The following is a 13,267-nucleotide window of genomic DNA, read 5'->3' on the forward strand; positions in this document are numbered from 1 at the left end:
TAGCTGCAAACTGCAAACATGAAGTATGTGCAAGGTCAGCCATGGTAATTTAGCTGTTAAACAGTAATCTGATTGCTTTTGGCATCTGTAACAGCAATTAAAAAGAAGTCTGGATAAATATATGGAACAGTTTTCTGAAGATAAAGTACAGTCAGGTTTGGCAAGGCCATGTGAGGTGCATGAATTTGAAAGCTTACAGCTAAACAGGTGGAAAGGGGCCACTTACAACAGCTTTGGAAAGAAGTGTCAGAATTGTGTAAATTTGGCATAGGGAGAGGTGACAAAATGCCCAATTATTAGGCTGAGTCGCATGGTATGGCAATGATGAATGTCGGTGGTGACTGAAAGGGTGATTCCGTTAGCAGGAGGGATCCAGATGTTTGCCTGTCAGATCAAGATAGACACGGCTGAAATGGCAGCTAAGGAATATCAGGACAGAGTGATTTGGAAAGAAAGATCTCAAGCTGTTTTAGCGTACAGGTTTGAATGTTGGCTGGATTAGTGTTGGCAAGCGAGGCTGCCACAGGTAAGACATGAGGGGAAGAGGCACTTGTGGTGGAGGCTGCGGAGCCTCACGAAGCCTCAGGTGGGAAAGGAGGACAGCTTGCAGGATGCACTGAGGGAGCTGGAGCAGAGCGAGGGGAAAGGATCGTGGTGGAGGGTGGGAACAGAGGGTAAAGCTCTGGCGTGAACAGCAGTACAGGGAACTTTGAGGTTAGTGTCGCTGGTGTCGGGGGGACAGAAAGATCATTGGAGAGTTCTAAGGTGGAGAAAACCCCCAACTGTTCTTTACCTTGCTATCTCCTTAGACTCAGCTTTGAGTTAATTTGTCTTAAAGCAATGACTGGCCTTCTGATGTTATGTTTTCTAGATTTAATGAGGTTCTATATGCCTCTGCACTGTAGTGTCCAATTTGCATAACGTCAGTAGAAGAAAGGTTGTGGACCACCATGCCTGTAATAAACTTGGTTTTGTCTGTGCTTTGTATTTAAGAACAGAATAATACGGCTCTGGCCTGTCCAAACAGGCAAGACCAAATTGTACAACAATATTGTTAAAATTCTGTGGTGGTGTAATATAATCCCCGAAGAATTTTACTTTCTTGTGCAGCAGGGTGTTTCCTTCTCTTCTGGATTGCTAATTGCATTCAGCTTTTTGGACTCCAAAGTAACAGTTAATGAAAGAAACTGAAGAGATGAAAGGCTTTTCAGTGACACGTGCCTATGGAGTGTTAGGAACTTCTGTTCTCAGTCTGATTTGTTCTAAAAATATTTTGTTAATTTGTATCTAGCTTCCTTTGGCTCGCTGATGTTTGGGAGCAGTTAAGCTTTAAGTGTGTGCAAAATGAATACCTGACTTTTTTGTCCCTTAACCTTTCCTAATTTGTAGCAGCCCATCGCTCCTGAAGAATGATGTTCTAACCCCAGCGTGATCGGTGAGCGACGAGCCGGAGGTGTAAAGCCGGGCCCTCCCAGAGCGCCCTCTCTCCGCCGTGCCCCTCGCCATTGAGCGGTGGTCTTGCGTGGTGGGGCTGCGCCTGCGGTGCCCCCAGCCCTGCGCCACAGCAGCCCCCTCCCGCCTGGCAGCTGCCGTCCGTGGTTCCTCTGTGTGTCCCACTCTCCCGTCCTGCTCATTTCTATGGGTTTCGTGCCTTTATTTTAGGGGACAGCTGCATTTTTGCTGTGTCATGCAGCAGTTATATTATTCTGCCAATGCAATGACATGGATTAAAAAACTTTTAGCTTATTTGTATCAAAACACCACAAGTGGCATTCTGGTTAGGATGCTTAGACTAAGGGGTGCAAGCACAGTATTCTTGTGGTAACAACCCTGTGAAAATAATTGTTCAGATGTACCCAGGCAGGCAAAATCCCGCTGGGATTACTGGTGTGCCCATGAGGGTCCTCACTGGTGGTGAAATACCGAACCAGATCAAGGGCCACCCAAACCAGAATCCTGTGGCAGTGAGGGAGCTTCCAGCAGCTAATTCCACTCACTCGCTGAGTTTGGTTCTGAATGATCCGGCCTGATAACATCAGGGGCTGAAAATAAAAAGCGTTTGAACCTCTTAAGGTCCCTGCGTGTGTGAAAACACAGAACTAGACTGTAGTGAGACACTGCTTAATTAATACATTTCTAGGAACTAGACTACATTTTTATCTTTGGCCAGGGCTTGTCAGACTGAGTTAGTCTTTAAATGCTGTTCACATCATGTGAACAGACCCTAGCTTCTCTGCTAAAAGGAAAAAAACCCAAAACTCGTGAAAACAACCCAAGGTGAAGAAATGAGTATTTCAAACTTGTGTAAAGAAAAAAAGAGGGCAAAGTCAGAAAAAAAAATTGAACTTTTTTGCAGAAAAAACCCAGCACTCTTGTTGGTGAGACTGAAACTAAAGATTTGTTTTCAGGAATGTTTGTTTTGTGTTGGCTGAAGTGCTCAGTGAGAAATGTTTAACAGGCAATCTCTGTAATGTTTAAATAGTTAATAAAAAGCATTTAAAAATCCTGATTTTAGATTAGTAGTCATTGATCATCTAGACTGTAACTTCAACAGTCTAAGTGTTTTGTTAAGATTATGGTGTGGCTCTCTGGAAGAGTTAAAGCAAACCGTAGGACAGGGCTGTGTGGGGATAGTTGGTGTCTCAGCAGTGTACACAAACCGTGGCACAGCCTTGGACTTCTGCAGGGCTTGACAAAGTGGTTCTGATACCTGGTTTGAGTCCCATGTGATGATGTAACACATCTGTACATCTGGTGAAATTGCAGTGTGGAGGCATCTTCCATCATCCTGTCTTGCAGGCCACCCTCTGAAACTTTCCCGAGGTTGGCCGGGGTGTTTAGGTTTTCAAAAGCAAAATATTATTTGGGAACTTACCAGCAGTTTCTCTTAAGTGGTCTCATGCAATGGTGAGGACCAGCTTGCCGGGGGGCTGTTTGCTGAACCACGCCTGTTCAGGAGGGGGAGCTGGCAATTGCTTGATGAAAGGCAACTGAAAGTGAGTAATAAAAATGGGAGCTTTGTTTTAGACTAAAAACAAAACAAACGTAGAGGAATGTTCTAACGAAAATATATCTGTACTTGGCAGATTGTTAGGATTCTGCTTTAAAAACTATATTTTATTTGGAGAGGTGGGGGGGCAGTTGTTAAGACCCTGCTGTCTGTCATGCTAATTCTCTTGTAGGGACTGAGGGGATGTGTTCACTGTGGTATTTTGTTTGTTTGGGTGTGGGTTGGTTGTTTTTTTTTTAAAGCAACCTAAGATTTTGCTGCTGCTGAAGGGATGCCCGCCTCTGAGATCAGCTGTGTTCCCGCCACCTCTCCTGTGCCAGCCCTGGCAACGCTGCACCGCTGGGCTGAGCTTCACGTTTAGTCACTGCGAGGACTAAACAGTGTGTGGTCTGATCAGTGGCCTGATCCGGCTTACCCCGTGGCCTTGCGATCACCGCAGCCAAGAGGAGGGGCAAGAGCCTGCTTAGAGTGATGGCAGTGAGCTGCGGACACAGCTGGACAGCCAGTTTTGGCACTGCTGTGTCTCAGATTGGTCCAAACTTGTTGTGAAAGCATACCCTGGTAAAACTTGACTCTGACCCTGTCAGTCTATGTGCCCTTTCTGTGCAGATGTGAATTAAGATCAGTATTTCTGCCCATACTTCTTGTTTTTTATCACCTGTCAAGACAGATGCACTCAGGCTGTGATACAGGCCGTGCCTGGTAAGCAATTTTGCAAATTTTGCAAGCCATGAAAGTGTGTTCCTCCCTGAACTCCTTCGTCACATACTGCACAGATAAAATCTTTAATAAAGTATTGCAAACTGGATGAAAGCAGGCCAAGTCTCAAAGAGGGTAGACTTTAAATTAAAAGTTAGTAGCCATTACTGTGTGCATTTTGGGTTTGTGTGGTTATTTTGTTTTTCCGAAAGAATGCAGAAACAGCTTTTACAGGCAATTTCTGATAATTTGTCAGTTGAAAACGTGTGTTTGGGTCTTACAGCTGGTGGATAAATCCAGGTTTTCTGTTTAGAGGGAGTTTACATCTTCATTGGAAGTTCTGTGCTGAGATCTGACAGCAGATACTGACTTCTGAGAGAACAATTCTAGGGGAAAAAGTACCATGTCTGGCAGCAGGATTTGAAAGGGTATTTTGCTTGCCTCTTATGCCCAAGGCCCCAGCACAAATTAAGTCTCCAGCTGTTAATAGAGATTGTCTCCACTTTGTGCGGGCCCCTGGAACGGCCTTAGCAAAGTGAGTGGTACCCAAGGTTGTCTGCAACTCCGAATTGCTTCTAATAGGGAAAATGCCCAAGAAACTTTATGTTGCAGCTGTGCAATGGAGCCTTTTTCATGGCCTTTTCAGAATGCAGTGTTCCCCTCTGGTAGGAACTGTCTGTGTGCCATGTAGTAATACCTGTGTAGCAATAAAATGTATGTAGTGTGATAAAATAACATCTTTGTTTATATGTGAAATATGTGAGAAGCCACAGTAATTCATGTATATCTAACAGTGTCTTGACTGATACTTACTCGATGCCTCAGGCACAGGTAGTGTAAGGTGAAGCTACTGCATGCCTGACTGTCTCATGAAACTGCTTGCAAATTCGTATCTGTTCATTTGCTCCCATAAACGAAACCATGTGTAGTTCGTTCTTTGCACATGCGGCATTGCACTAACTTTCAAGATGCTCACAGCGATGACACGATCAGCAAGCCATACGCAGTAACTTACTGAACAAGCGTTTTTAAGGGATGTTTCTGTGTGCAAGCTCTGCAGAGGAAAGCTGTTCCATGGTGCAGTGTTAATCCTTGATAGTTGCCTCCTGGTGAATTAATTTACCCTGCAAGGCAATAAATGATATGGAAATATATGCATGTGCCTTCAAAGGCACCAGGAAGTTGCAATAGATATTGGGATTTTCAGATCAATTTTAAAATGTCTGTGCTTGCTTCATCGTCTGAGTAAGCCATCCACGGCTGGGTTGCCTAAGACACCTGTACTGATGCAATACCTACACACCACCCGAACCTTTACACTTGGGCTTTCTAATGACACGCCGCTTCTGTCTCTTTCAACCACAGACAGAAGTTCTCCTGCCCTCACGCAAGGTCGCGCGGGTCCACCTGCTCGCAGGCTGACCTGCATGGGGAAGCTAGCATTATTTTTGGTCTCTTCTGTGCCCCGTGTGTATGCCGTGCCTCAGCTGCTCTGCTTGTTCTCCAGGGATTACCCCTGTTCTGGGCACGAGAGAGCCCTCCCTTCCCCTCCGTTAGAGGAGAGGCTGTAGGTGCGCGAGTCGTGCCGTCCCTGTCCTGCTCCGGAAGGGGCTGGTGCTGCTTCTGGCTCACTCTGCCAAGGTAGGATTTTTGTTCTCTCTTGGATAAGTGGTTGTGTTGTACCTCCATGTCGTCACGTGCCTGCCCCCCGACGCCGTGAGTGTTACTGATTTGTTGTGCCGTGCTGTGCCGCTTCTGCAGTTGGTGTGTCAGCTGGAGCCTTCGGGTGACAGCATAGGCAATAAATGGATTCTTACTTGCATGTGCCGGGAGTGAGACCAAACAGGACTTTAAGTGATATTCGTACTTTGTTACCTCCTCCTTTTCTTATAAGAACTTAGGGAGTGGCTCTTCATGGCCATGATCAGAGTTGTTAACCTCATAAGGAGTAACTTTCTTGACATCTTACATTGTATAGCTTGTTTTTGTCACGGTGGCTTTTATTCTTACTCAGCAGTATCGTGATTTTGCTTTGTATATGAGGAGTACAGGAGAACGAGTATCTTGCACGCTTCACACTCTCTGGTTTTGTGGTTATTGGAACCTGAGACATTAAGCCTTTCAAGGTGGCATCTTCTGCGAGTTTTCTTGAGCTGAAGTCTGTTGGTGTGTGCCTTGTGCGCTTGCAGGGAGAAGCCAGCCCCAGTCTCCAGTTGGCATCCGCTGTGCTGAATTCTGGCAACAAAGTTGATCCTTTAAGAAAGGAATACCCAAGGTTGCCGTTCTCTGATGTCCTAACATCATGCCTTTGTGTGTGCTCTTCTGAGGTTGTTTAGTTAGTGTGAGTTTTTCAATGTTAAAAAACCCAAACAATCAAAACTGCGAATTATTGCTTTTAAACACACATCTTTCCTTCTAAAGACACAGCTGTTGATGAATTTCGCTTGTGTGTGGCTATTGTGGATGGTAGAATTACAATCTGGTATTATTGATGTTTTCTTCTGATACAAATCTGGTGAGGTACATGCGAAATATGTACAGCCCTTGGGCTCTTGGCGGGTTGCCACCAGGACTGTCAGTGATAGTGTGGGTGCTTCTGATCTCATCAGAAAAGTCTGAACGCCTCTAATGGTTCGTGTTCCCATGTCTGTGTCATATTAAGATGAAGTGTAATCTTAAGTTTCTTCACTAATTGGACTTGCTCTTTTGTCAGGCGTGGTCTTTGCTCTGTATCAGGGTGGTGGCATTGGAGACTAAACCAGCCTGTGCTGGTGTCAGTGTGGTGTTTCATGTTGTCTTTACTCCTGGTTCCTCTCTCCCCTGTGGCTTGTGGCAGCAGCGAGCTTGACAGTCCCAGCTATGGATCCGAGGTCTCCCTCACCCCCGTGCTTCTGTCAGGCCATAAAGGAATGATTTGGCAAGAGACAAATAGTTTTCTTAGGAAGAAAAGAGAAAGCAACTTTTATTTCCTGTGAAAGTAAAAAAGGTATTGGGGGTTTTCAGGATAGATTCTTTGAAGTGTTGGGACTTTATGAATACAGACCCGAAGAATTCTATCGATTCTTTTACCTAAACAATTAGTTGTGCATGTGTATGCAAAGCTGGGTATCCTAACCAAGTGTTGCACCTGCCATGTGATATGCCTGTGATCGTTCATTTGGGCTTCTGCAAACAGTTTAATTGATTCTTTCTCTGGAATCCAGAGCTGGCGTCAGTGTAGGTACCAGCCTGCTCTGGAGCTCGGTTCACTTTGTCATCCGCACTTCGCAACAGATTTGTTTGGAATTCTGTTAGCTGAGACTTTCCCATCCTGACCTAGAGCAAGTTTCATGTTTTCTAATTAAATGCTTTTGTAGGGAAAAGTTAAAACCAAATGATCTTCTCGCTGTATGTGGATGAAATTTGCAGACACTGTATCCTGTCTCCAGCTCCGCCATACGGCCTCCGACATCGGGGTTTATGAGGCTTGGCACGGAGCAGGAAGAACCCAGGTGCTCATGTTCTGAATGCCCTCTAGTGGCTCCTGCAGCTCTGGTGGCTCTCCTGGAGGACGTGGTGAAGAGTTGCAGTCAGAGAGTAGTGAAGATTGGTGTGTCTAGAAAGGAAAATCAATTTTATGCATGATTTGCTGGTTGCTTTCTAGTTCCTCTTTCTTTATCTGGATTAAATCCCAATCCTCCTCTTTGGAAAAAGTTCATGTGAATCCGAGCACCAGATGGGAACTGGATGTCTTGCTGATCTCTAGATCCATAGCAACTTGCTGTGCAGTTTTATTAAAGAATTTTTAGTTCTTTACATTAAAACCTATATTTTCTTTCTCTCTAAACAAGCAGTAAATGGAAAAGACATGCATGCTGGTGTCACTAGGACCAGATTTTAGTTCTTATGTATGTGTATTATTAATTGCCTTTTAAAAAAAAAGGGTAATTTTTTTAAGCAGTGGAAACAGGACTTTTAAACTTGTCCCCTGCTGTTTCTTCAGTTTGCACTGGGATCACCTGAAAGTGAAATAGAGCAAAAGCCTGGCCGCAGCGTTGCGTGTGGGTGTTGTGACCCCACTTGAAAGGGTAGTGGGGGACGCAGAGCACCACTTTGGAGCTGCAGGCCGCCGCAGCTCCATCCCTGCCCCAGCACCTGCGGTGGCCGAGTGGGGCTGGTGCCTGGTGGGATCCCTGGAGAGGGGCTTCCCGGCCCCCCGGGCCCCGTGTCCCACAGCTGCCTTGCGTGTGGCGCGCTCTCAGGCTTATTTTTAACCGCTGATTTAACAGGCGTGCGGCAGATACGGCATACCACGAGCAAAATGGCAACCGGCAAGGGATCGTGACACCTCTTCCGAGGCGCTGCAAGGATTTCAGCTGTCTAAACAGCGCGTCGGCTGGCACTGGGTAACAGCGTGGGCTGAGAGCAGACCTCGCCCGATCCCACCTGAAATGCTCTCTTGTCTTAGAGCAGGGATTAAGGACTCAGTATGGCTTTAATATAGTGAACAGTTTTGTCATTTTTAATTTTTAGAGTGGACGCACTTGCTCTCAAATAATTTTTGAAGGAAAACAAAATCAGTATTTTGCAAAGGTCAGAGGTTCCCTCCTGACTCCTTCCCTCCCTCCTCCAGTCTCCCAGCCCCAGCAGGTCCAGTTGAGGTGGTGTAACTGGGCTGTGCTATGCTGAGAGCTGCGTGGGCAGCTGGCCAAAGCCCGGGAGCTGTACCGACTGTGCACATACATGGCACAGGGCTTTAATTGGTGATAAGTACATGCAGGGTGGGTTTATTTTATAGGTGGTTGTAAGTATGCACTTCTCAGCAAAAGCAGACAAAATATTCTTAGAGGCTTTTGGGAAAATGAATGTCTATAGGAACAAAGTTTCATAGAAGCAGGGTTTAAATTCGTAGTATTTGGCTTTTTTCTTTGAGAGGACCACGCATGCTCTGAAATGCATGAAGTCTGTTAATAGTCTGATTTTGTCATTGTTGGTATTTATAACAGGAAAAGTCTATTCATAACTGTAACGCTACCAAAGGGGCTGGCACAAATAGTTGCTTGCTATCAAGGGCTGGATGCGGGTCATTCAGCAGGCCCTTCTGGAGGTGCTGGCCTGTGGGACCGGGGTCCGGCCCGAGCAGCCTCTGAGCCAGCTCCTGCCCGTCCCTGCCGGCGCCTGCCCAGTCGCCGCCGTGGCTTCGCTTCAGCACGCGCACCTCTCCTGCAGCGGGGAAGCAGGGGAAGCCTGCCAGCTTTTCTGTTAGGTGCTTAAATGCACTTAAAATTCGGTGTAATTTGGGTACGTTACTCAATGAAGTCATCCTTGGGCTGTGTTGAAGAGGAACCTCGATTTAGTGTTTTGGATGAGGGATCAAGAATGACTGTTGTTATGATTTCATGACTTCCCCCCCATATTTCATCCCTGTGGTGAGGACTGGTAAAAATCCCCACACCTGTTGACGAATTACTGTCTGTCTCAACCTGTGGCTTTGTCCTGAAGCGGGGATGTGGGGGCATGTGGAATCAGAGGATGGAGAGATGATTTTAGCACCCTGAGTGTGTTATTACAACTCCTCTCCTCGAGATGGGAAGCAGTCGCTGTGGGCCAGCTCCCGTGGGAGGTTGTTTGCCTCTTTGGGGTGGGGGGTGCAGTTTGGATTGCCTTCCTCCTCCTCTTCCCCCTGAGAAATACAGGGCAGGGGCCTGTGTCTGTGTGTGTATATATATATTTTTTTTTTTAATTGAAATAAGCTGTTTGAAGAGAAAAAACAGATGCATGCAACTTGCAGAGTTTTCCTGGTTTCCATACTGTGGTCTGCTTCCTGTATCTTAAATTCCTTCGCTCTAGCCAGCTCACATTTCTTGTGCTCAGCCTCCTTTCCTGGCAGAATGGAGCTGAGCTCCTTGCAGGTTCCTCTGCTGCTCTCCCCGCTTCAGCCAGGTTTGGCAGGCAGAGGGGCTGAGAGGGCCGCGGCGGGGGGACTTGCAGGTGGCGGGTGGCCGGGAGGAGGGGGTGAGGCTGCAGCGTGTGTGGGTCTCTGAGCCGACGGCAGTGTCAGAGCCCATGTGGGAGCTCCCTGCCAGCAGAAAGCAACCGTTGTCGCTTTAACTGGGCTCAGAGGATGCGATGGTGAAATATAGATCTGTATAAAACCTGGCAACCGCTCTGCGTGTCGGCAGTGTGCTGCTGTTTAATGTCTTAATCCACCCTGTGTTGTTAAATCCATTTTTGTCCCTTGTCACGCCCCGTTGCTGGTGCTCGGTGCTCCTGCTGTCCGAGGGGCTCTGGGCGGAGCGGCCGCCTGTTCCCGCCAGGCTCACCCCAAGCGCTCCCCTCGCCCGGCAGCCCCCCGGCGGCTGGCTCGCCCCGCGCTGCTGCGGCTGCAGGCCGGCATCATTAAAAACACAGTTTTCTGCCTCTGCTCTTTGAACCATTGGTGTGTTGAAAGAAGGAGGGCACGTCTCATGAGCCACCTTTGTCTAGACTTGCAGGGAGTTACCCGGGTGCAGTGCCGAGAAAAGCGCTGGTGTCAGCAGTTCAGCCAAAGGAAGCGTGTGGTGGCTTAGGAGGACGGTATTGCCCTCGCGTCCTGCAGCCGCCCCCCCTTTGGAGCGACGGACCCCTTTGAGCTGGTCCGGAGCATTAAGCAATTGTTCCCTGCGATAGCTTTCTTCTGCTTTAAATTTCCAGTAGTGCGTTGCTCAGTGATCATGCTATGAATGGCTTTATTTCATCCTGTTTCTAGCGTGATGGTTGAAGGTTAAATACTGGCATGTATTAAGGATGCACTGGCGTGTATCAAGAACGAGGAAGGCCAAGTTCCTTGGTGAATGGATGTTTGAAAGTGAGTTTAACTCCTGGAGGTTAAGTGGCGAGTGCTGCCTGATCCTTTCTGTAAGGAAGAAAACTCTGAATACTTGGCTTCAGAAGTACTTAATCATCTTAACTGATGGTGAAGCAATTACTGAAATGTTTCTCCTATTCGGCAAAATAAATCCATGTCAGGAAATAAATACAGAAGTAAACGGCTTGGCTTTTGTCACCAAGCACTTAAGCAGCCTGCTAATGATTTGAAAAGGCAGCAACAGAAGATATCTGAAAGAAAAATGGCAATATCAAATTTATTTTCAAGTTTCATCTGCTTCACTAGAATTAAATCTGAAAAATGAGGATACAAACGTAAGAATAATGGTAATGGCTCAGTGCCTTGGTCAAGGAGAGTAACTTTGTTTTGCACTTACTACTTACTGCTGCTTTTGACTGAAATCTTATGGCATATGATTACACCGGAGAGCCTCTGTAGGAACCAAGTAGCACGGGACAGGCGAGCCCTTTGGAGTCATCCAGCCCTGCTTGTTGGGTTAAATCCCGATAAAGATCAATTCTAGTTAAGCACTATCCCTTAGTAACAGTGATCATTTAAATGCAGAGTTTAAGAAACTGCAGAAAAGTTCCTTTCAGAAGCCTGTTAAATCTTTCTTCATAGTAAAAAGTGGAGCTTTATTTTCTTGTAAAGACCAAGTGTCCTGGAAAAGATTTGAAATACGCAAGAGAATTCACTCCTTTACTGGTTTAGAGGGAGTGCGTGCCCCTCTACTGATAATGCTGGAAACGGCCTGAGTTTCACACAAGGTGTAGTTATGTGTCTTCAACAGCTGGAAAATGGAGCTGGCCCATTGAAAGGAAAACTCTTGGAAAAGCATCTTAAACTGGGAAATTACTCTTGTGAGAGTGGTGTCCCCCTTAAATACATATTGCTTGTTTTCTTGCCATCTAGCAGTGGTTTCTGCTGGTTAATGAGAGTGATTCTGAGTTTTCTGGCTGAGATCTTCTCTGTTTCCCCTCGAAGCCCAAATAATACACAGCTCTACAGGCCTTCTTATCAGTTCATAATAGTTTAACTTTATAATACCTGTTTGAAAGAGCTTATCTTCTATTTTATGTGCCTGCTTGGTACTGAAAGGGTTCATGTTTTCCTACCAGCATACTTCTAAATACGCACTGTAGTGGCACATGAAGTTTCTATGACTCTAAAAAAATTCAGAGTTTACAAACTGCGATAAACTATCAATTTTATAAATTAAGGAAATGTCTTGTTTCTTAAGTCACAATAAAAAGGAGATCAATCAACCTTGGTTGTTCTGCATTTTGTATAGGAATTGATGAAAGATGTTGCTAAACACTGATTTTTGGGGTGGTTATGTTTTAAGACAACAGTGGAAGTGTACACAGCTCTCATGTCTCTTCTCTTTCTGCAGCTCTACAATGGTAGAAGGAGTTATGATTTTTCCTGTGCTGATCATGATGGCGTTTCCCTCCCCGAGCTGGCAAGGTGAGTGCCGTGCGTGGTGGTGCAGTAGCCATCCGCTGCTGGAGGAGCCGGCTCGAAGCTCGCTTCACGAGCTGACAGCATGGGCACGTTCCTCTCGGGAGTGAGATGCTTGCTCTCCCATTTCAAGTGGCATCAAAGGATATTTGTTGCCTCTTTACGTGTAAAATTTATAGCATGTGTGATTGTCATAGGTCTTGCCAGGGCCTGGGGAGGGAAATGGGGAACCTTATTTGAATGGCAAATTACTGAGCTATCTAGCGAGTAGGCCTTTCTAGCCCATGGGCTGAGGCGCAGTTGTTGCTTGCAAAAGCGACGATTTTCTCTCTGGGAAAGCTCTTTGGGGTGTTTAGTATGGTGTTAGGTAACTTTTCCATGATTGCTTCAGTAAGGTCTTTGGATATGGAAAGTGACTTTTTCATAAATTGTTTATGCCGCTGTGTGCACATAAAGGTTTCACGACGTGCAGTGAATTCAAGATTTGCCTCACCCTTCTCCGATTTTGCTATTTCTATTGCTGTGGAGAGGCACGAATAGTTCATTTGAAGGTCTTCTGGATGTTTTGGGAGATGCCCTCCTGGGAGATGCATACTTGCTACTTTGCAAACAGCCTTTTAAAAACCTTGAATAAAGGGTTTCTGTGAGTAGCTTGGTATTCTCAGTTTTAAAATTTAAGTGACTCTAGAGGTGTTTCTAGTGTTTGTTATGGCATATCCGTGTTTTTTTGTATTTACCTTGTGAAATCTTTCTGAAATACTCTGCTGAAATGCATTTATTTTCAAATGCTGATGCAAATAATAAAAGGCAGAGCATATTAAGTGGAATGTTAGGATGGATGGGGGAAGGTGAAGATTAAAAATGCACAGAGGTCTAGTGGTTGACTTTCATCGTGTTTATGAATACGAAATCGAGACAAAATTTAAAAAGGGAGGAGTGCTGGACAAATGTTGGTGGAAATACATTAAACTGCTAATGTTATTGATAGAATAGTATCTTGAAATAGGGTTTGGTAGCAGTTATCACACTCTACCTTCTTATCATTCTTGAAGTGCAGCGCTCTGCTTCTCAAACGTTTTTTTTTCAGCTTTTGGAGCTGCTTATATTAAAAAAACCCTTAAAGTTAAACCACCTCCTTTCACATCCTTAACATGAAGAGCAGCAGATGAAGAGAAACACATGGGAAAAGATGCACGTTAAAGTCTGAGGTTCTGGTTAATTTCCCTCGTACGAAGTGTGGAATCGGACAC

The 13,267-nt window shown here is 45.7% G+C and overlaps 1 protein-coding gene across 3 annotated transcripts in view; it reads left to right on the top strand.

The window, feature by feature from the left end:
- ACVR1 (activin A receptor type 1) overlaps positions 1 to 13,267 on the top strand; it is a 70,370-nt gene that overhangs the window by 20,929 nt on the left and 36,174 nt on the right. For 2 of the 3 annotated variants that reach the window (XM_075092700.1, XM_075092699.1), the window contains exon 2: positions 11,950 to 12,023. The exons of the other annotated variant lie outside the window; for it this stretch is intronic. In XM_075092700.1, coding sequence (XP_074948801.1) covers positions 11,950 to 12,023 — 74 coding nt within the window. The remainder of the gene's footprint in view (positions 1 to 11,949; positions 12,024 to 13,267) is intronic. 3 annotated transcript variants of the gene reach the window in all.

This window comes from Phalacrocorax aristotelis, chromosome 5, assembly GCF_949628215.1.
Source record: "Phalacrocorax aristotelis chromosome 5, bGulAri2.1, whole genome shotgun sequence".
In the NCBI taxonomy this organism is placed as follows: domain Eukaryota; kingdom Metazoa; phylum Chordata; class Aves; order Suliformes; family Phalacrocoracidae; genus Phalacrocorax; species Phalacrocorax aristotelis.